At 43.0% G+C, this 23,796-nt stretch overlaps 2 protein-coding genes across 4 annotated transcripts; both read right to left on the reverse strand.

Moving 5' to 3' along the window:
• Positions 1 to 266: 266 nt before the first annotated feature.
• On the reverse strand, positions 267 to 20,138 carry lyn (LYN proto-oncogene, Src family tyrosine kinase). 3 transcript variants are annotated; one of them, XM_054762647.1, is made up of 13 exons: positions 16,053 to 20,138; positions 13,597 to 13,673; positions 12,571 to 12,613; positions 11,135 to 11,240; positions 10,932 to 11,030; positions 9,623 to 9,726; positions 9,307 to 9,456; positions 8,904 to 9,056; positions 3,853 to 4,035; positions 3,678 to 3,754; positions 2,455 to 2,608; positions 2,165 to 2,296; positions 267 to 2,057 (listed from the first exon to the last, which is right to left on the reverse strand). In XM_054762647.1, exons 2-13 carry the CDS (start codon positions 13,666 to 13,668, stop codon positions 1,855 to 1,857), a joined length of 1,476 nt encoding a protein of 491 aa, XP_054618622.1. In that variant the 5' UTR covers positions 13,669 to 13,673; positions 16,053 to 20,138; the 3' UTR covers positions 267 to 1,854. The 3 variants fall into 3 exon arrangements, with proteins under 3 accessions (XP_054618622.1, XP_054618630.1, XP_054618638.1); XM_054762655.1 differs by having other exon boundaries at positions 13,597 to 13,694; XM_054762663.1 differs by lacking the exon at positions 8,904 to 9,056.
• A 206-nt stretch (positions 20,139 to 20,344) lies between these two features.
• Positions 20,345 to 23,342, reverse strand: pkia (cAMP-dependent protein kinase inhibitor alpha). Its single transcript, XM_054762784.1, has 3 exons — positions 23,063 to 23,342; positions 22,510 to 22,701; positions 20,345 to 22,238 (listed from the first exon to the last, which is right to left on the reverse strand). Exons 2-3 carry the CDS (start codon positions 22,670 to 22,672, stop codon positions 22,165 to 22,167), a joined length of 237 nt encoding a protein of 78 aa, XP_054618759.1. The 5' UTR covers positions 22,673 to 22,701; positions 23,063 to 23,342; the 3' UTR covers positions 20,345 to 22,164.
• Positions 23,343 to 23,796: the final 454 nt, after the last annotated feature.

Raw genomic sequence — 23,796 nt, forward strand, 5'->3', positions numbered from 1 at the left:
TTTATAATATAACATTATAATATATTTTTGAAGCTGCTCATTGGTGCTTGAATAAATAAATGTAAATAATAACCATTTTAGATCAAGTATTTTCTTACATTAGTAATTAATTTTACACAATACACATTATTTGATAATAAATCAATTTAACACAACAACAAAAAATCTGAGGCTCCATTTTGTTGAAAACCAATTTTAATTATGCAAATATAGGGAGACAGTAGCGCAAACCAAACATATACACACATTGCGATGTGTACCTCAAAGTCTCCAATCAAATCAATCAATAATAGATGTTGGTTGGGGACAATAAATAAAAAACATTAACAGGCAATTGTCAGTGATTTTACAAACAACGATATGATCTTTACATTAAGATTAAAAAAAAGATAAATATAAAACATCATCAGAAACAAGGACATATATTGGTCAACAAAATTGTATCCAAATCATCACATACTTGATATACTGTAACTATAAGTACTTTGCTACTAGAAACAAACGGGACGGTGTTGGTTTACAAAGTTTTAAAAAGGGAAAGTGAAGTACTTCAATATGAAGCATACTCTTGAAGAGCCAATGACAAATGGAGCGTTTGAACAAATCGTTCAAAAGGTGCGAGTTTTCACTTGTCCGGGACTCATGGTACTCATCTCCGTTAACCCCTTCACTTACTCCCACCGCTAGCTGAATTAAAAACAGGAAAGCAGTCAACATGTCGCTAAGGGCGCAACTGTTACTTCGACTGTATTTGTAGAAATGTATTGGCCTCGTGGAAAAAGCAACAGATCAGCTCCTTGCCTCAAATCACCTCTCTTTTCTCCTTCCTACCCGAGCTGCGTCACAGACTCCACAAAATGAACAATTCACTCGCTCAGCCCACGACTTTCACCGACTCACGGGTGCTCGATACAGACTAAAGTATGACTGACTCACGTGTTTTCTTTGAAACCTCCACTTTCACTGACTCATGTGTGCTCTTTGAAGACTCAAGTTTCACTGACTCACGGGTGGATGCTCGACAAAGACTCGAGTGTTACTGTCTCACGAGTGCTCCACGAAGACTGGAGTTTTGCTGACTCACATGTGCTCTTCGAACACTCAAGTTTCACTGACTCACGGGGTGGGTGCTCGACGAAGACTTGAGTTTCATGGACTCATGGGTGCTCATCAAAGACTCAAGTTTCATTAACTCACAGGTACTTTTTGAAGATTCAAATTTCACCAACTCATGGGTGCTTGACGATAACTCGAGTTTCGCTGACTCACATGTGGTCAACAAAGACTCTATTTTCACTCTACTAATGGGTACTCAACAAAGCCACGCGTATCACTGACTCGAGTGCTCGATGAAGACTCGAGTTTCACTGACTCATGGGCACGCTATGAGGACTCAAGTTTCACTGACTCACGGGTACTATTTGAAGACTCAAGTTTCATGAGGACGCTTTGAAGACTTGAGTTTTACTGACTCACGGGTGCTTGACAAAGACTTTAGTTTCACCGACTCATGGGTGCTCTATGAAGACTCAAGTTTCACTGACTCACGAGCACTCTTTGAAGACTCGAGTTTCACTGACTCACGGGTGCTCGACAACGGCTCGATTTACACTCTACTCATGGATACTCAACAAAGACTCGAGTATCACTGACTCATGGGTGCTCGATGAAGACTTGAGTTTCATTGACTCATGGTCTTTCAAGACTCAAGTTCCACTGACTCAGGGGTACTCAACAAAGACAAGTATCACACATGCTTATATTCAAGTTAATGTACTTATACATCCTGTACTTGTACTTGTACTTTTACATATAATACACTACACATGATATTGCTATATTTGCTGTCTTTGTCTACGGTTGGTGCTGGTACTGTCCCTCCGTGGAAGTATAATAGTCGTCCAGGACACTCTGCATGTAGTCGAAGGTGGGCCTGTCATCCGGCTTGCTCTTCCAGCAGGACATCATGATGGTGTACACTTCCGACGGACAGTTTTGGGGGCAGGGCATCCGGTAGCCATGCTGCACCGAGGACATCACCTCCGCTTTTGTCATACCTGAAGAAAGAAGGTGTGAAAATGGTCAAATATAGTTCCACTGTTGTTAAATAAGACAGGATGCAAATGTAAACTAAGGCAAAAAAGGTGGTTTATTTTGGGTTCACCTGGGTACGGCATTTTACCAAAGGTAATAATCTCGTAGAGCAGAACCCCAAAGGACCACATGTCCGATTTGATTGTGAAGGAGCTGTAGCTGATGGCCTCGGGAGCGGTCCACTTGATGGGGAACTTGGTTCCTGCGAAGGACAAACACATCACAACGAATGTGAGCAGGAATGGGAACCATTCATAGTACAGTACATATTCTGCTGGACCAAAAATACCAGATTGAGTCATTACTGATTGGGGTGAGAGCAGAATGAGGCAGATGAGAGTACGCAAAAGACACACATACCCTCCCTGGCAGTGTACTCATCATCACTTATGACTCTTGCCAGGCCAAAGTCTGCAATTTTACACAGCAGACTCTCTGACACGAGAACATTTGCTGCTCTTAGGTCTCTGTGGATGTAGTTCTTCTTCTCTATGTACGCCATGCCTTCTGCAATCTGCAGCGGGGTGAGGACAGAAGGGGGTCAGTACTTATTACTAGGGGTGCGCCGGAATTATTGGGCCAATATTAAATCTGATAGCATTAAAAATAGCTCTCATAACCAAAAAAAGGCTCCAATGAGGCAACATCACCCCTACTATACAGGTGAGTAAATCAAGCGCACCGTTGTTCTCCTGCCTGTGTGTGTCCTAACTTCCCCCGAGGTCACTTGTAAACAAATATTCACTTTAAGAGGAAGGATGTTGTACCAAGATGCTCCGCGATGTGTGGGGGAAAAAAACACCCATCGAGCACACAAATAAGCCTTATCAGCCACTGAAGCATTTGAAAAGTGCAAAAGGTTCACCAGAGACCTCCGTAGAGGCACACCGGCTGCTCGGAGCGAGTGCCCGAATATAGTGCACCGTGCTGGGCCCCAGCAGGCGGCTCCCTCCCCTCTACACCCTGGTCCTCCTGATCGTAGTGATGTGGTAGTAGTCATGGTATTTGATCAGGTACTGTTGGTCAAATCCTAATTTGCTCAAGTCCTTCTAACCTCCAGGTGTGCACACGCTACAGTTAAATCTACATTTTAAGAAAGCAGATATAAAATGGGTTATCGGTACCATATTGGTCTTGAAAAGCTGAAAGTTATCGGTATCGGATTGAAAAAAATATATCGCCCTTCTCTGCTGATTATCACAATACAGTATATCAGGAAAGTAGTACCAAAAAAAATATGCACAAGAAATAAGAAATGTAATCCAGCTGTGGGTAAATGGAAATAGACGTGGTCACTGGGGGTCAATAGCATTCATGAGCATTCATACATTCATCCTTATCCTTTATGATGCGATTTCTTGTCTCTCTGACCTTTTTATGACATTCGTTTTCACTTTCACGGTGATGGCTTTCCTTTTCCTTGGCGCACTCCTGCTCGGGAGACATAATCGCATTCTCATACCGACGTGCGAGTCTCTCTTTTACGGATCAAACTTTTAAGTTTTTCATGCATTGGTGGAAGCGCGTTTGCAACACGGAACGTGGCAAACCGATGAGGTGATGAGGTGCCGTGTGGGAATCACCTGTGCGGAGAAATCAATGAGCTTGGGCAGTTGCAATTTGCACCCCGCATCACTCTTCAGGAAGTCTAGTAGGCTCCCTAACATCCACAGAAAAGGAGGACACATTTGTTGAGCAACGTACGCACCGTCGATCCAAAGTGCCGCCGTGCCCACTTTGTGCTGTCATGCTGTTTACCGTTTGCCATGAATTCAGTGATGATGTATATGGGCTGTGTCTTGGTCACCACGGCGTAGAGACGCACGAGTCTGTCATGCTGCAGAGTCTTCATGACGTTTGCCTCCTCCATGAAGGCTTCCACCGTCATGGTGCCCGGCTTCAGCGTCTTCACCGCCACTTTGGTTGTGCTGTTGTAGTAAGCTGATGATGCGGACAGCAAAAGCAAAAAGAAAATAGAATACCAGTGGAGTTATTTTACGAGAATAAAGTCAAAATATGGACTTTATTTAAGTCGTACTCTAATGTGAAAAAAGCTGCAATTTTATGAGAATTAACTTGTAACATTATTTTTGCACCATAGACTTGAAATATTAATTAAAGAAAAGCTACATTATTATTTTGGAAATTGAAATTTTATGAGACGCAAATAAAACAATGAATAAAGTTGTAATTTTTGGAAAATTAGGCTGGGGAAAAAGGCATAATATTACAAGAATAACGTCAAAATATGATGGAATAAAGTCCTAATTATGAGAAGAAAATGTACAAGAAAGTTGAAATGCTTGGAAAATTTATATGAAGAAAAACCCAGAAAGAATATTTAAAAATACAAAACAACAACAAAAAAACAGCAGTAATTTTAAGAGAATAACCTCAAAATATTAAGAGAAAAAGTCGTATTCTAACAAACCAAAAAAAGTCGCAATTTTACGAGAATAATATTATGAGGAAAAATCATTTAGTCCTTTTAGCAGCAGGGATTAATTTTTTTAAAAAGTCATAATATTATGAGAAACAGACAATTTTTTTGAAATTTTTGAAAAATTAGGTTAGGAAAAAACATCATAATATTACTAGAATAAAGTCAAAATATTATGTTCCATTCCATTCCATTTTCCTCCGCTTATCCGGGTCCGGGTCGCGGGGGCAGCAGTCTCAGTAGGGAAGCCCAGACTTCCCAGTCCCCGACCACCTCCTCCAGCTCCACCGGGAGGACACCAAGGCGTTCCCAGGCCAGCTGTGAGACATAATCCCTCCAGCGTGTCCTAGGTTTTCCCCGGGGCCTTCTCCCGGCTGGGCATGCCTGAAACACCTCACCAGGGAGGCGTCCGGGAGGCATCCGGACTAGATGCCCGAGCCACCTCAGCTGGCTTCTCTCGATGTGAAGGAGCAGCGGCTCCACTCTGAGCTCTTCCCGGATAACCGAGCTCCTCACCCTGTCTCTTAGGGTGAGTCCCGCTACCCTACGAAGAAAACTCATTTCAGCCGCTTGTATCCGCGATCTCGTTCTTTCGGTCATGACCCAAAGCTCATGACCATAGGTGAGGGTGGGAACATAGATCGAACGGTAAATTGAGAGCTTTGCCTTCCGGCTCAGCTCTCTCTTCACCACGACGGTCCGGTACAGCGACCGCATTACTGCAGATGCTGCGCCGATCCGCCTATCGACCTCACGCTCCAACCTTCCCTCACTCGTGAACAAGACCCCGAGATACTTGAACTCCTCCACCTGGGGCAGGACCTCATTCCCAACCCGGAGGGAGCAATCCACCCTTTTCCGATTGAAACCATGGCCTCGGATTTGGAGGTGCTGAGTCTCATCCCAGAAGCTTCACACTCAGATGCAAACCGTCCCAGTAAACGCTGCAGGTCACAGCCCGATGAGGCCATCAGGACCACATCGTCTGCAAATAGCAGAGATGAGATCCTAGTGCCCCCGAACTGGACTCCCTCGACACCTTGGCTGCGCCTAGAAATTCTGTCCATGAAAATTATAAACAGAATCGGTGACAAAGGGCAGCCTTGGCGGAGGCCAACGTTCACCGGAAATAGGCTTGACTTACTAATGGCAATGCGGACCAGGCTCCTGCTCCGGTTGTACAAGGACTGAATGGCACGTAGTAGCGCGCCACCAATCCCATACTCCCGGAGCACCCCCCACAGGACACCGCAAGGTACACGGTCGAATGCCTTTTCCAGGTCCACAAAGCACATGTAGACCGGTTGGGCAAACTCCCAAGTACCCTCCAGGACCCTTGCAAGGGTGTAGAGCTGGTCCAGTGTTCCGCGACCAGGACGAAAACCACATTGCACCTCCTGTAGCCGAGGTTCGATTAACGGTCGTACCCTTCTCTCCAGCACCCTGGAATAGACTTTCCCAGGGAGGCTGAGGAGTGTGATCCCCCTATAGTTGGAACACACCCTCCGGTCACCCTTCTTGAAAAGGGGGACCACCACCCCAGTCTGCCAATCCAGAGGTACTGTTCCCGACTTCCACGCAATGTTGAAGAGACGTGTCAGCCAAGACAGTCCCGCAACATCCACAGCCTTGAGGAATTCAGGGCGAAACTCGTCCACCCCCGGAGCTTTGCCACTGGGGAGCATTTTGACTACCCCAGATACCTCAGCCACGGTGATGGAACTGTCCGCGTTCGTATCCTCAGTCTCTGCTTCCTCTATGGAAGGTATGTTCGTGGGATTGAGAAGGGCCTCAAAATATTCCTTCCACCGCCCAACTATATCCTCAGTCGAGGTCAGCAGGCCCCCGTCCCCACTGTAAACAGTGTGTACCAGGCACTGCTTCCCCTTTCTGAGGTGCCGGACGGTTTGCCAGAACCTCTTCGAGGCCGACCGAAAGATGTGTTCCATGGCCTCACCGAACTCCTCCCACACCCGAGTATTTGCCTCGACCACCGCCGAAGCCGCGTGCCGCTTGGCCTGCCGGTACCCGTCAGATGCTTCAGGAGTCCCACAAGCCATCCATGCTCGATAGGACTCCTTCTTCAGCTTGACGGCAGCCCTGACCTCTGGTGTCCACCATCGGGTTCGGGGCTTGCCGCCACGACTGGCACCGACCACCTTGCGGCCACAGCTCCGATTGGCTGCCTCAGCAATGGAGGCACGGAATAGAGCCCATTCAGACTCAATATCCTCGTCCTCCCCCGGGATGCAGGAGAAGCTCTGCCGGAGGTGAGACCTGAAGACTCGACGAACAGGAGACTCTGCCAAACGTTCCCAGCACACCCTCACTACACGTTTGGGTCTCCCGGGTCTGTCCGGCATCCTCCCCCGCCATCTAATCCAACTCATCACCAGGTGGTGATCAGTTGACAGCTCAGCCCCTCTCTTTACCCGTGCGTCCAAAACATGCGGACGCAGGTCTGATGATACGACTTAAAAGTCGATCATAGACCTGCGGCCTAGGGTGTCCTGGTGCCATGTGCACTTATGGACATCCTTATGTTGGAACATGGTGTTTGTGATGGACAAACTGTGGTTCACACAGAAGTCCAACAACATCACACCGCACAGGTTCAGATCGGGGAGGCCGTTCCTCCCAATCACGCCCCTCCAGGTCACACGGTCATTGCCCACATGGGCGTTGAAGTCTCCCAGTAAAACGACATAATCACCAGTTGGGGTGCTCTCCAGCACCCCTCTGATGGACTCCAGGAAGGCTGGGTACTCTGAACTGCCGTTTGGCGCGTACGCACAAACGACAGTCAGGACCCTTTCCCCAACCCGAAGGCGTAGGGAAATGACCCTCTCGTTCACCGGGGATGACTCCAACACAAAGGCACCGAGCCGGGGGGCTATTAATAAGCCCACACCAGCTCGCTGCCTCTCCCCTGCAGCAACCCCAGAGTAGAACAAGGTCCAGCCCCTCTCGAGGAGTTTGGATCCAGAACCCAAACCATGGGTCGAGGTGAGTCCGACTATATCTAGTCGGAATGTCTCAACCTCTCTCACAAGTTCGGGCTCCTTCCCCGCCAGAGAAGTTCCAGTTCCAGAGACGTTCCATGTCCCAAGAACCAGATTTGGCCGCCAAAGACCAGGTCGCCTAGGTGCCTGCCCTCGACCGCCACCCAAAACGCAATGCACCGGACCCTTATGCTTGCCCCCGCAGGTGGTGGGTCTACGGGGGGGAGATCCCGTGTGGCTTCTTCGGGCTGAGCCCGGCCGGGTCCCATGGGTGAAAGCCCGACCAAAATATTATGTAAATAAAGCCATAATTGCGGGGGGAAAAAGCGCAAAAAAACTTAAAATATTTGGTAATGCAAGAAAAAACAACAGCAAAAATGGGAAAAAAAAGAGTAAAGAGTGAAGTTGACACCAATAAAAGGCTTTTTCACCCACAGCTTTTTCTTGAAATATAACTTATGCTGTAGTTATGCTACAACTTCTTAGCATCACATCTTGTCAAAGGTTCTTCTTCTTTACCTGAGACGACGCCCTCTGCTGGATCCCATTTCGTGGCATACAGTGGTACCTTGGTTTTCCTACGCCCCTATTTTCGTGGGATTCCGTCCTCAATAAAAATGATTTCCAAAACTATTCTGAAACCGTCCTATTTGAGCCTGTGACGCAAAGTTACACCCACAGTGCTTTTCATCTTTAATCGCCAGGCTAGACTATGAGAGCACACCCATCCATCCATCCATCCATCCATACATCCTCTCCAGCTTATCCGAGGTCGTCCCCGCAGTCTCACGACCCAAAGCTCATGACCACGAGAGCACACACACACACGCACACACACACACACACACACAAATATTTCTCAGCAAAGCAATACAAGATAATTAAATAAGGATTGCACTTTTTTAAAACAAATTCATGTTCGTACGTGACACCCCCATGGAATAACAGTGCAGTGAAACAATGAAGGACACATACAAATACGTACTCATGCAGACTGATTTGGTGCAAGAACACAGACAGACATGTTAGAAGCAATAATACTGTACATTCATTATGTCTGAGCTCTGACTGCTGTTTGATTGCCTTGTTCGCAACTATGTTCGCAACTATGTCATGTCTTTACGCAACACACCTTGCACACTCGCACGTACAAACGTAATGGTTTGAACGACATGCACCGTTTTTGGCCTCCATTCCTGTCAATCCGGTATTTGGTACATTCCCTTTTCGGTTTGTGTGATTGTAATTTGTTTCGTATTTTGTATTTGGTTTTCGACAGACCTTTTGGAACGGACTGCTAACAAAAACCGAGGTACCGCTGTATATTCTAACTAGGAATTATTCAGACCCAGGAGGTCTCTACGCACCCATCCAGACTTCTCCAAACTGGCCTGCTCCGAGCTTCTTCACCATCTTAATGGACTCTTTGGAAATCTCCCAGGCATCTTTATCCCACGGCTTCTGAGCTTTGGGCTTCACACATGGACGGTCCAGTTTACGACACAGGCCGTCTGCTTTGTCTGGATAACATACGTGCACATGAACTCACAATCAGGTTTCAATTACTCTTCCACACAGGGGTTGTCAAAGTGTGGACCTTCTTAGCTTTCCCACATTTGTACAACTGCTGTAAGTGCTAGAAGTGCTCAGGTCTTTATGCGTATATTGAGAAATGTAAAGACTGGGAACAGACTGTGCATATTGGAGATGTCCTAGAGATCATAATCAACTATTGAGGTTAAGAGGCACCTTTGTCAAAGATGTACTCACTGTGGTAGTGTTTGATCATACTGTTGACGTCAGGGAAGGAGATCTTTGGCGAGATGTAGAAACCGCCGTTATCCAGCATCCTGATCTTATAGTGTTTGACTGATTCTGTCTCGTCAACGTCCAAATCTCGGATGGACAACGAGTAGCTCCCTTGGGTGAAAAACGTGAAAACGCTTAACTCTGAACAGATCTCGTGATTATGATCCAGCGCAAACGTTGAAAATAGTTTCGGTGAAGCAAGAGGCCTGTCAAAGCTGATTGTGAAGGTGTAAAATATTTATGGATGTGCCTCTGTGTGACATTGTCATCTCCATACCTCTTGAAGTTTCACTTTCCCTGATAAGAAAGGCCCCGGGTTTGTTTGCTGGCGCCAGCAACTGCCTCTCGGCATCCTTTCTTGTGATGTCCTTGAAAAACCACCTGCATAGGAGTGAAATACAGTACAGTACACACACAGATAGACAGAGCTATAGACAGATAGCAGTAGGGAAGTGCTGGTGAGGCACTGACTCCTTTGGGTTGTGTTTATAAAAACAGAAAACAATTTGTCCCTCTGGCTCCCTATCCTTCTCCAGGAAAAGCTCTGTCAGTTTGTTGTAAAAGTCTGATCACCTTCTGTTTTGGCTGAAAGTCCAGTTTGGATACAGTTTTGAGCTCGGATATTGCCTCACCTGCCTCCTCTGACCACACATCACTGGATAGTAGATAGAGAGATAAATTATTAATCTATCCATCATTTATATGGCGTTTAGTCTGTATGAGGGCGGTGTTTCCCAGCCTTTTGTCATCAAGACTGGTGTGAAACAGCATTTTCTTCTCCTCCATCCATCTTTTATAGCTTATCCAAAGTCGGTTTGCAGGGGCAACAGCCTAAGCAGGGAAGCCCACTTCGTCCAGCTCCTTCCGCCGGATCTCGAGGCGTTCCCTGGCTAGTTGAGAGACATAGACTCTCCAATGTGTGCTGGGTCTTCCCCTGGCCCATCACGTTGGTCTTTTTCAGGATGCTGGTGCGTCCGAAGTCTTTGTGAGCTTGGGAGAATCTGCTTGAGACACTGGAGGTCTTGTTCAGTGGGTGGGAAAAGGGTAGGTCTCTGGTAAGGAGCCTGGGTGGGAAGGTGTGGGAGACATGTTGGCACCCATGCAACAAGTCTCCCCTCTGCACGTCAAAGGAATGATCCAGTGGAAAGGCAGACGCCAGTTCACATGGTTCCAGTGACGTCACAGGAGTTGCCACAACAATCCTGCATGCAGCAAGAAACTGCCTTTTGGGACTCCGGCTCCATGCTATTTGCCCATAACTGGGGCCGTAGCAGGTGCTACCACTCCGGGCCAGGCTGAACTAAGAGGTAACTACTCCACATTCCTCAAAACTCCAGAACTGCCAAAATGGAGCCTCCCCAGTGGTTGCAGTTTATTGTGATACCCAGCAACGTGGATGTCAGTCACCACGATTTCCAACATCAAGTTTTTTAAAGATGAATGAACCAAAGTTCCCACAGACACATTCCAACATCTTCCCAGAAAAGTGGAAGCTAATACAGGGGAGACCGACTCCATCTTTTCTTCCATTTGCCACGCTTGTTTACACATCATATACAGAAAGACAGTTCCGCAGACAGACTCACTGCTCAGTTTCCATGGTGTCTGTTTGGGCGACGTAATTGGACGGGATGAAGCCCTGTTTGTCAGATGTCAGCAGCTTTGCTTTCCACCATTCGCCGTGTCTGTAATGAGCAGTCAAATGTTTGTTTTCATCAAAGTCCTCACTCACATACTAAACAACAGGAAGTGTACCGTCGCTGAATCGCACGGCAAGATGTCTACTCACTCCTCCAGGATTGTCATCTTTTCTCCTTTCTTGAATCCAAGGTCGTCGGGGTGAACAGCTTCATACGGGTAAAGGCCCACCACTGTTTTTCCAATCTTGCTTTGCGCTGATCAAGGAGAGACACACTGTCATTCAAGTGGCATTACAAAGGGAATTCATTTGATATTTGGCTCAAGACCTCAGATTACTCTCATACTTTTTTTTTTTTTTTAAGTTGTAGCATTCGTGAGAATTACATAACCACAGTAGCTCTCTATGGGACCAGTCAGAAAACAACATTAGAATTTAATGGGTCCCTGACATGATTCATCAACTTTGCTAAAATATCTTATATATTGTTTGTAATTATGTTCGATTTTTGAAAGCGAACTGTAAATTCGCAAAAATGACATTTATAGTTGATGGCGCCAGCCATGATAAACTACCTCTCACATTTCAGCCTCACTTCCGGAAGTGAGTGATGGTCGACTTGGTTCAGTATATTTTTCATCAAAATAGTAGTCATAATAATATGTACTGTAATAGATGTAGAATAGATGGGGGGTAGGATTAAATAAGCTTTGCTTCTTCCTATTCCTTTTGGACATGTGGAACTGTGAAAAAATGATTCATGAGATGTATTCCATTGGAACCTTCATGTTCAAATAAACTAATACCAAGGTGTTCATCGTTTGTTTTCTTGTCTAAAAGACAAAGGCTTCAGACAACAACGGCGCCCGAAGTGCAGAGAACGAGAGACAGACGGACGACCACCTCGAGTTCTGTTCTTTGCAGTGATCAGTTTACTTTACAGGAAGCATCCGGCTTGAATGTACAGTATAAACGCATTTTGCAAAAGGATGCTACAAAGGAAGGTACAAAGTAAAAAAAAAAAACAAGAAGAACGACGTCGAAGTTGCCACAGAACAGAGTAAGTCATGCAGCGTTTACATAATGTCTTCTAAACACTATTCCATGATAGCGACAAGACATGTTAAATAAACATCTCTTCACAGCCATATGTATGGCTACTGTGGGGAACGGGGGCGGGACGTTGATTAAGAAGCTGATTAAAAACAGTAACTGAAGGATAAGAAACTCCAGAGTCATTTCCACTAACCATTCTGTGTTTTGAAGGCAACCAATCTTCATCTCCATGTCTTAAGCCTTAAGTCCATGTTCTAAACGTTCTCTCTTTCGTCTCCAAATGTTTTTTTCCTCCTCAAAAACGACTGACACATGGCTCAAATCTTGGCTATAATCACTGTAAACATCCTCTGTCTCGTACACCGCCATTCAAATGTCATTTTTGCAAATTTACCGTTCGCTTTCAAAACTGAACAATGTAGAACGTAATTACAAACAATATAAAATATAATTCATTATTAAGTTGATGAATCATGTCAGAGACCCTATAAAAAGAAGCAGGAGATGAGAAGTAGTGGGCTAAAACTTACCCTCAATCTTCTGAAACACCTGACCAGGCAACAGGGAGTTATTCTGCAACAGCAGACAGTTGGGTTATTTTTGTCTGCTCGGTTGCCAAAGCTGATCTTACCATGTCGGTACATTTACAGAGGATCCCCGCATACTCATGATTGGCATATTTTTAGTCTCAAAAAACCCCATCTCATTCACCCTGATTTGTAAATTATAAGACAGGTAACATATACAGCATACATGTAGCACTGTTAAAAAAGCTCAACTTTTTGACGTGTTTATGCTTCACTGACAAGGTTTTTTTGTCAAGCGGTCCTTGAACACACCACAGTTGCGTGCCGAGACACAAAAGTGAACACAGCATACGAACGATAGGGTTCGATTTGATACGACTCAAAGGTGACATTTGCTGATGTACTGTAGACATGAATCTGACATTAGAAAATAAAGAAGCCAATTGTATAAGTGGCATTCTTAAGCTATTTTGAAATGTGCAAAAGAGCACACCATATCCCCAAGCATGCTCCAACCACTGGGCTGTGGGAAACGTTCCAAAAAACACTTTTTAGTTTTGTTTAATGTTTAATGTGAGCGGCAACTTGTCCCACTGTGTTCGACTGTCCTTGAAAGCACCATCGAACTTTGTCCCACGCTGCACAGATAGACTACTATACTGTATTTTTACTCTTTAGCTTTTCACCTTATATTTTCTCCCACATGCTCATAATAAGTAAGAATGCATAAAGGTAAGATTTGATGACGTTAATGAGAGCTCAAGTTACTAATTCATGCTAGCCCGCTAGCCTTTTACGTAATACAAACTCCAGGCTGGTGGATGGTGGGTCTGTATTCATTGGGTGCGTTCCTGTTCCTCTCTAATAAGACGCATGGGTCACAGAAAGGTTGGAGATCGCTGCTCTCGGGTGGCTGACCTGAGAGGGTTCATAAGTGTGTGAGGCGTTTTGAAGAGAGAAGGGGGGGTTCTGAGGCTGGATCTCATCTCACCGCTTCCAAAAGTCACTCGTAACACCTGCGTTACGTACCGTGCGCTGGCCCATCTTCTCCTGGACAGACTCCCCCAGCCTTCGGCTCAGTGTGGACTCGATGCAGCCCATGACGTCTGCATGAGGAAGTGAGAGATCTGAACGGAAAGTGTACCACAAAAACAAACTCTTTCAAACACGCGGTTGCACCTGCGTGTCTGAGACGACATTTGAAATATTTGACTGTCCTCGTCAAATGCGGCATTTTATTGACGCGGTAACAGTAATGCATGTCAGAGATCCAGGAAAAAATAAGGGGTGGGGGTGGGGAGGCCGAATTTGGTTTAATTTTTTATGCAGCACAGAATTCCTGCCGCTTCTGACCCCCCCAGCCAGATGGGCCCACCCTCTGTTATCCGCCCACAACATTGCGGGCTTCACTACATATCTTAAAACAGGGATGTCCAAATTTGCAATTTTTTACGAGATTATATTTATTAGATCATATTTATTAGACTTTAGTCCCGTAAATTACAACTTTTTCCTCAACTTAATTTAAAAAAAAATCACAACTTTATTTGTTTAAGCTTCTAAAATAACACAATTTTTCCTGATAATATTCCGAGTTTATTCTCGTAAAATTGCGACCTGTTTCCTCATGCGATTACAACTTTTTCATCTTAATATTTTGACTTTATTCTCATAAAACTACAGCTGTTCCTTCAATTGTTCTTTTTTTGGACATTTTCCAATAATTGCGACTTTGGTCTTTGTAATTATTGACGTAAAATTAGAACTTTTTTTTGGTTTTTATTGGCTTGTGGCACATTCTAAACATACAGTTAAAGAAGACGACTAATAAAAACAGCAACTATGGAAAAAACATTTCATGATTTCATGAAAATAAAATGAAAAATTAGGACAATGAAGCCATATTAATAAAAGAAAAAAGTGATAACCTCTCAAGGAAAAAAGGTGTCATTTTACGAGAATAAAATCGTAATACTACGTGTAAAAAAAATAATTTTGGAGGCACAAAGTTGAAATATTAAAAGGAGATTATTTATTACATTTAAAATTAAAATATATATTTTTAAATTGTCGCATTATGAGAAACAAATATATATAATACAAGGAGAATAATATACATATTTTTAAATTACAACTCTTTCTCATGATGTTACATTTAAAAACCGTTTTTAGTATTTTAACTTTATGCTACTAAATAAACATTATTTCTCCTCATTCTCATGAAAAACATTTTCTTGTTAAACTGAAACTTTTTCTTAATAATTAAATTTGACTTTATTCTTGTAAAATTTCTGCAGATTTTTACATTTTTCATGTTCTGCTCTTTTCTTTTTTTTTCTTGTTAAATCATATTTTTAGAATGTGCCGCGGGCAAACGGCCCCCGGGCCACATGGGACGCGCCTGTTAAATACTGCTCAAGTTATAATTCTGTAGGAATAAAGTCTAACACATATTATGGGAATAAAGTCATAATAAGAGAAGAAAATTGACATTGACAAGAAAAAAGTAGAAATATTTGTAAGACTTTTTTTTAATAGCTGTAATATTATGAGAAACAAACTAAACAAATAATGAAGTAGCAGTTTTTAGAAAATTAGGTTGGGGAAAAAATTATAATATTGTGAGAATAAAAACAAAATATTATGGGAATAAAGTCACAATATTATGGGAAGAAAATTGACACGCAAAATAAAATATTGTGAGGGAAAAAAAGTAGTATTTTAACAGGAAAAAAAGTCGCAATTTTACGAGATTAAACTTGTAATATTATGAGGGAAAAATTCTTTTTTTTTAAAGCTGTATTATGAGAAACAAAGAATAAAGTTGTGATTTTTGGAAAATGTGTTTGGGGAAAAAGTTATAATACTGTGGGAATAAAGTCTAATAAATATCATGGGAACAGTCATAGCATGAGAAGAAAATGTACAAGATAAAAGTTGAAATAGTTGGAAAATTGACCAAAAAAACCCTACTAGAAATAATGTCATTTTCCGAGAATAAACTTGTAACATTATGGAGAAAATAACGTGATTTTAGTAGCATTTCACCTCATATGACAAAGCTGAAACGCAGTTTATTGGTGAAAAACAGTATCCGTGTAACGTGTCAGCATTCAGCACGCTAGAACAACGTTTGGCAAGTACCGCACATGAAGTGACGCATAGTGGAGTCAGCAAACAGCCGGAAACTGACGACGCGTGCACACTCACACGACACTACACGCTACACAATGACCACCACACTAACTTCCTCATTCAGCGATGCGCCAAGTCAAAGCCAGCACGCACGAAATGAAAGGAATCTTCACCAATTTCACCTCAATAAACAGCTTGAACAAGAAAGACAAACAAACCCACAGGTTCTGTGTCATAAGAAACGAGAGGGGAAAAGTGAATGCCGGGAAAAGGACAGTGATAACATCTCTGAAAGGTGTGACGCCTCGACAATTCATCCACCCGCTGTTCCTCTCCCTCATTGTTCTTACCTCTCGATGTGTGAGCAAGCCGTTAATCCGCCCTGAACGCGCTCGCGGGTCGTCGGGTTTCCCGTGTGAGTTTCCCACCTGGCCGGCCCACTTGCTGCACCGCTGGTGTTGGTCCTGACAGGCGGGTCAGCCCCCAGAATAAGGAACTCCACAAAAACTGGCAGGGTATTTTTCTTCCTCATTGAAACTTCCTGGTCCAATTGTCTAATGATTATTTGCATAATCAGCAACGCACACACATGCTTACATACAGTACCATATATACACACACAGGGAAAGCATGCAGACGCACTGTGGAGGCCACATTACTATCAATATGTGGCCTTTTGACTTCATGTGTATGCTAACACACAGTGATGTCAGAAGGTGATTCTTGTTTGTCACACTTCAATGTTTCAGATCATCAAACAAATGCCATAAGTTGCAGTGAGTCTCTTCCAGCGCTGGGGAGGAATTTAGCAGAATTGTTGTCATTCAGCCACATTGGAGGCTTTTCCAGCATCAAGTGCCTTTTTAAGGTCATGCCACACACACAGTTTCATTTAAAAACTGCATTTTGTGTTCAGGTGTGTTGTCATTGACTAATATTTCCATTTGTTTGATGATCTGAAACATTTAAGCGTGACAAACATGCAAAAAAAAAAAAAAGAAATCAGGAAGGGGGCAAACACTTTTACACACCACTGTATGTTTGGTTCTTTATGCTATTGTGAGTAACTTTGTGTGTTACATCAACATAGTGGACACCTATTCAGCCCGTTGTGTGTCCTATTGTGTAGTTCAGGGGTGTCCAAAGTTTACATTCACGGCCCACGGCACATTCTTCTTTTTGATTTTTTACATTTTATTTTATTTTTTGTTTTATTCGTTTATTTTTTTTTTGGCACATTCTAAATATACGGTTACACAAGAAAACTCATAAAACAGCAACAGCGAAAAAAAAGCAGTGAGTTAATAAAATACATTTTAAAGAACTAGGACCCTTAAGTCATAATAATAGAAGAAAGTCGGAATCTTATGAGGAAGTTCACATTTTTGGAAAAACAGGTTAGGAAATAGCTACAATATCACAAAAACAAAGGCAAAATATTATGGGAATAAAGTCATAATATTATGAGAAAAAGAACATTTCCAAGAAGAAATTTGAAATATTTGGAAAATGTAAAAAAAAAAGAAGAAGAACTAGAAAGAGCAAACAATTGTAATGGTAGGAACCAAAGTTGAATAATACATGTTTTCACCTATACCACAAAGCTGAGATGCAGGCTGTTTTTTCTTTAAATATGTAAAACTCTTTAGTGTATCTACAGGATATCAAAATGGCGCCTGCATCCTTAGATTTCTTTTTTTTTTTTTGAGATAGAGACAAAAACATTTTTGAGTAAGCAATTTATTGCGAACAAGCATTAAAGCGAAACAGGCTGTTCATCAGCTGATCAAAAGTTTAAGACCATAGCTAAAAAAAAAAACAAACCCCCCTAAAATAGACATCAAATGCTCAAAAATGGGTTGGGCATGCTTGATAAGTGTTCCAGGAGCCTCGTGGGAATGTTGCTCCAGGTGGTGAAGATGGCTTCACGGAGGGCATCCACTGTCTGGAACTCATGTCCATTTTTGTAAATCCATCCCCAAATGTTCTCCATTGGGTTTAGATGAGGGGAACACGCAGGATGGTCCAAAAGAGCGAGGAAGAAGTCCTTTGTGAAGTGCAGTGTTGTCCTGTTGAAAAAGCCAGTCGTTAGCACACAGATGAGGGCCTTCAGTCATGAAGGATGCCCCCCGCGACGTATCCACATAGCCGTCTACCGTTTGACGCCCCTGCGCAACCTAAAGCTCCATTGTTCCATTGAAGGGTCATGATGGTGGAAAACATCTCAGATGGGATCTCCTTGTCAGGCCAGTAACATTGGAACCCTCAGGACCATTAATGGAGAATAAAACTTTCTTCCACCTTTCATGTCCCATGTTTGGTGCTCTCCTGCAAATTCCCAACGTTGAAGGAGACAAGGCCTTTGAAGATGTTGTTCCTTCTCTGGCAGATGGCCTCTGATCGTTGTCGGACTGCACTCGGCACCAGTAACAACCTTCTTTTGGGCCAAGGATGGTCCCGTGTCTTGTGTAGACAGCCAATGGGATCTTCCGGCTCATTTCTTTGGGTCTACCTCTTGACTCTTTTGTTCCATGAGTCTCAGGATGTTTGAAGAGGTTTGAAATGACCGTCTTACTGCATTCAAAGAGAGAAAGCTTTTTTGCCTTTGCCATCAAGAGACCATGGCAGTGTGAATACCTGACACATTTTTGACAACATTTAGCCTTTTAACTCACTCGATACAAAGACGCTTTTATAATCCCGAACGCCTGATCCCAAAAACGGATTTATTTATTTTACGTTTTTATTGCGTGAGAGGCAAAAAGAGGTGATGACACAACTCTCCACTCATGCATTTCACTTCAGCGCAATTTTAAGCCATAAAAACGGCCAAAGGTGGCAGAAGTGCATTTGGTAAGAGCTCGGCATGGATCATAGATTGGAAAAATCACACGTGACAGGGAGAAGGAAGTAAGAGAGATGGGAAGAGTGTAGTGTGCAGAAGGTTATGCAGAAATTCTAACGTGTGCACACACATGGTTCACTTCCAAATGTGAAAATGTTATATTTGTAAATAGTTATTTGGACATAAAACAACCATTTTGTGTGTTGTTTATGTTGGTATCGTTGTTTAGATATTAAGTTATGGTTGGAATGTATCTTTTCACAAAAAGCTGTTTTTCTCCCTTTTTTTTTCTTTTTTTTTTTTAGTTTGGAACTGATATTTTCCTGAAACCTACCTCTGTTCTACTGCTGATTACTAAAAAGCTAGAAACAAACTTTTTTCCCTGATGAAAGGCAGGATTCCAATGTTTCTTTTGGTAGGTTCCATGTTTATATACCATTAAACACAATATAATGTGTGCCTTGAATCAGTCAAAATGGTCTAAAAAGGCTGCTATTGAAGGGGTTGTCTTTTGAAAAATGCCTGGGATTGAACGAGCTGAATGAGTCCGTGCTCTTTGGATCTTTTGATCAGCCTGTCTCACATTAACGCCGGTTTGCAATAAATTGCTTACTCAAAAATGTTTGTCTCTCCCTCATTTCTTCTTTTTGCATTTTGAAGCTCTACTTAGAAAACTCCCTAAAATCCAACACTGCAAAAATGTCCGTTCTTGCAATTTCTCAACTGCTCTTAACATCTTGACCAGGAGTGTGTGTGTGTGTTTTTTCGTCTTTGTAATGCGACTTTTAGTGTGGAACGCTAAACTAGCTTTAACTTGCTGATGATAGACAGACAACGGCGTCAGACGTCATCAGCCATTTATTTGACTTGGATTAGCAGGGCGAGTAGAAAATAGGTCACAGAAAGTACGTACAGTTAGACAACTATCTAACTCATGCGCCTCACATTCCTACAAGCTGATTTATAAACAGCCGGCTTTACACAGTGTTGTCACTACGGTCACATGGTAGCAGTGTGCAAATGGGGGGAAAACCCTGATTGCAGAAGGAGTAATACGTGCAGGATGTTCCTTCATGCGTGGGATATGTCCATTATTACTGGTCACATCAGGGATGCCGTATGTCGTTCAGCTCTGTGTAAGAAATAGACACTTTCACACAAACACGGTAGCATACTTACTGGAAGCTCCACACCGTATTGCATCATTATCTACAATATAGGAAGATGTACGTATTTGGGGAAATGCGCTCATTTGGATATGTGGCAAAAGTTAGAAGTCAAACTACACTGTGGTATGAAGTGAGCACCCACTGGCATTAGCATATTTACCTTACAACTGTGAAAACAGGAGCCTGGTCTTCGCTAAATGTCTCTCGTAATTCATACATGTACAGGAGATCCCCGCAAAAACCAGCAAGTGAGCGATTCATCCATTAAAATGTTGAGTTTTGGCACACGGCTGGACACTTTTGCAATAAAATGACTGTTTTCCAGAACCCTCCTCTTAGTATGCTAAATACTCGCCACTCATCAATGATTTGAGGCCGGATGGACTACAGTTAATTGGTTCCAGACCGTGGTAAGTAGGACTCATTATTTCTAAACGCCATATTTTCATGGTTAGAGCATCGAAAACCGGTTTACCACCTTCAAAATACGAGCTTTAACATTATTAGAGCCCTCTAGACATTAAGTAACACCCCTATAGTCACCTTTACACTCCTATTACCCAATATAGTAGACATAATATCGACTCACACGTGTTAGCATTGGGTGAGTTCCTTGTTATTGTTTCTGTTTTTCTTCTTTTTTTTTTTTTTTTTACTTCCGGGACTTCTTGCGGTGGCAAATGTAACATTACTGACACCTATTGACCAGTGTAGAATACTACTAGGCCTGTCACGATAACTGATAAATCGAATGATAAAAAAAAAAACAGGTTGAGCATTTTGACAGCCTCGATAAATTGACATGCATATGTGCCTGTTCCTTTTCCTTATCTCGCTGTACCACGCAGGCTGGATGACAACAGGGTTCACTCTGCATGTGTCTGTGTGCATTGGTTCTATAGTTGAATGAACGGAGAGAGTGAACCCTCCTGTCAGCCGTTCAGCCTCTTTGTCCCAGTATGTGGAGGCGGGGCTACTAGTGAGCGGATACACAGACATGGATACACAGAGTGCTAGCAGTTAGCTAATATGAATGAAGGCACACAGCTCCAGTGTGGATGTGCAGCAGAGCCTTCGTGGTCTCAAAAAATGTTGATAATTTCGATTATTGGTGGTAATTTGTAGCACAATCATCAACCAGCAAAATTTGTTATCGTGACAGGCCTAAATACTACACACCATGTCTTTTGATGTGTTTTCTGAATGCCTTATGTGTTTGTCAGTATTTAGTTGTCAGTCATTTTTATGCTTGAAAATTCTCAATTTATGCCAAAAATGTCAAATTTTCTTAAAAACAAACAACTAAAACCACAAACACAGTCATGATTTATTAAGGAATGTATTTTTGAAAAACCGAAGCCGACTGTCAAACAAACCTGAGTATCACAGCAACCAAAGTGTGGTGCTTTCAAGGACCACCAAACAAAGTCGGAAATCTCGACGCTTGACAAAAAAAACATTGTCAGTGAAGCATAAAGGGGTTGTTAAACACTGGCACATGTGTGCTGTGCATTTTACCCGTACTACCACGTACCGGTATTTATAAATTATCACCGATTTAGGAGGAACGGGAAAGTGTTCTTGGTGGAAAAAAACGGCTTATTTGGCAAATGACAAATGTGCGGGGGATCCACTGTACATGTTTTACGTTTATTTCTAGTCGAATGAGACGTGTTCTGCTCATCTAGCGTACATTGTCACCCAACAATTCAATGTGTTACGCACACTGAAGCGAAACCACAGATCACACGTAAATATGCCACTTCTGTAAATGATATTGAACCTTTTGTTGGTTTGAGAAGTGACTATATTTCAATGAACACGGTGCTGATTTGTGTTATAAAACGGTCTGAGTTTAGTTTTACAATGAGACACAGGCAAATAAGAGTACATGAGAGTATATGCTGAACCTTGATCCAAAACCTAATGTGCTGACAGCCCAGCAGTCCAATTTTCTCGACTGTATTGTCAATTTGGAGGAAGCACACGCCATTAACTGGCAATATAATCCCTATCAGCATCGCTACCTCTATACACATGCTAGCCTCCCTGCCATCCATTACATTAGCACGTCTCAGCGCTCTCACAAATTGCTTGCACGGCTACTAAACCAGCTCCCTTTTCTAGTCACCCCGTCAGTGTTTTCGGCACGGCGCTAAAGTCACAAAATTTGCTTTAATACACCTTTTTTTTTTGTTTCACTTGAACTCTGAAGTCTGCTGCTGTAGTGCACAGAAGACAGGAGAGGAAAGTGCATGTTCCACCTCATGGCCTCCATGTTGGATTTTAGGTTGTGGAGTGACTGGCTGCTCAACTGGTCACCTCAGCGGCAGTGGTGATGCACGGGTATCAAAGCTCCTTTAGCCTCCAGCCACCTGCCAGGTGTGAGGGGCGGGTTCCAGGCCGACACGGGCGAGGATCCATCCACCGGCGAGCGCGTGCGACAGATCAGCTGTTCCTCTGCTGCGCCTCTCTTTGAGCCGAGGAGGACGAACTTTGGTTGTCGTCAGCGTCGTTGGCGTCTGAGCGCAACAGTGACAGATTGTATTTTCTTTTTTTTTTCATTTCATTTCAAATAGAATTAATACTAATCAATGAATATAAAATGCATAATAATAATAATAACTATTAATGTAAACATACAACTAAATATAGATGATATACACGTAATTAATAATCATCAATTAATATACAATACAAAATAACGCCACTCTTGTTTTGGATTATGCTCGATTAGTGTCTTGGACACGTCCGGTGGGTGTCAACGAACCAAGACGTTTGAGAAGAGCTTACCTCCCCCTCCCGCATTGATGTGCAGCTGGGACAGAGACAGGGTGAGGGGGAGCTCTCGGCCCTCAGGGTCCGTGGGACTCTGCAGTATGTCATACAGGGCGTTCCTACGTCCTGTCCGGCCAGAGGCGATGAAGTCTGCGTAGGTGACCTCAACATCAGACATCGCTGGAGCATCCTTCACACAGGCAACACCTACAAGAGGAGTAAGAGGGCTGCTTTTAAAGAGACATACATTTTTTTTACAGTTGGTTACGGGATTCTACTATCCTAAAATAAGATTTTCACCACATTCATGTGTGCAATGTACCTGAAATAGTAAAGCTAATAAGCCGCATTGAGCATGCTACGACGCTAAAACCGAGGTGGTGAAGACAAACAAAGGCACACGTCTTTTTCACCAATATAAACGTCACGAATCAACTCTGACGCATTTACTAGCAAGTCTTTTAGTGCCACAAAGAGAGTTCGTCCCCAATTGTCGGCTCATTATGACCACACTCGCAAACAAATCATGACGTCACCTTATTGTGTCCAGATGTCAGCGTTCACTTACCTTCGGTATGGTCTCAGTTGCACAGTAGTGGGGTGACTTCAGTGGCTGAAGAGCCCCACAGGCCCGGCATCGTATGATTAAAATACTAAATTAACTGACACAACAAAACACTGTCTTTAGGTCACACCGACTCGAAAGAAAGCTATATCAGCACTCGGGAGTAAAATAACAATAATGTGTGAATCACGTTAGCAAGAGAAGAGGGTGCCAGTGAAGTCTCCAGTCCACAGGCCTTTCCATCTTCCTCCTTTCCAGCCAATGAGTTGCCAGTGTGCTGGAGATGAGCGCTGATTGGACGACAGACACAAAGGATGAGAGGAGACCCCGAATGGAGACTGATGCTGCATTCACTGTCACCTCGGAACTTGTCCGACAATGTAGATGCAACGAGAAAAGTAAATAAGAAAGAAAATGAACAAAATATGCACTTTTAATGATATTTTCATCTTATTTTCAATAAATAATTTGCCCATCTGTTATTCATAAGTACTGTATGTGTATAGCGTGGTGAATATGATTAACATTTTATTAAATGAACCAAACACAATCACTCAACTGAAAACCATGGAACGTTTGTTTTTTTATAGTGTAAAGTATGATATACCTGGATACAATTATGCAGAAAAAAAACAAGATATGGTGCAATTACTTACAAAACCACAAGATGGCGATCTTCCAAGCATAACTGTCAACTAAAAACTGGAGGGGAGGTGGGATAATATGTCTTTGGCATC

The sequence above is a fragment of the Dunckerocampus dactyliophorus genome, chromosome 2 (assembly GCF_027744805.1).
Source record: "Dunckerocampus dactyliophorus isolate RoL2022-P2 chromosome 2, RoL_Ddac_1.1, whole genome shotgun sequence".
Lineage (NCBI taxonomy): Eukaryota > Metazoa > Chordata > Actinopteri > Syngnathiformes > Syngnathidae > Dunckerocampus > Dunckerocampus dactyliophorus.

Coding starts and splice junctions, on each gene's coding strand:
- lyn (XM_054762647.1), bottom strand. CDS start 13,668: ATGGGCTGCATCGAGTCCACACTGAGCCGAAGGCTGGGGGAGTCTGTC. Junction 9,057..9,306: donor TATGATCAAACACTACCACA/GTGAGTACATCT, acceptor TATGTTATCCAG/ACAAAGCAGACGGCCTGTGT. Junction 2,058..2,164: donor TGGTAAAATGCCGTACCCAG/GTGAACCCAAAA, acceptor TTCTTTCTTCAG/GTATGACAAAAGCGGAGGTG.
- pkia (XM_054762784.1), bottom strand. CDS start 22,672: ATGTCTGATGTTGAGGTCACCTACGCAGACTTCATCGCCTCTGGCCGG. Junction 22,239..22,509: donor CATCAATGCGGGAGGGGGAG/GTAAGCTCTTCT, acceptor TGTTGCGCTCAG/ACGCCAACGACGCTGACGAC.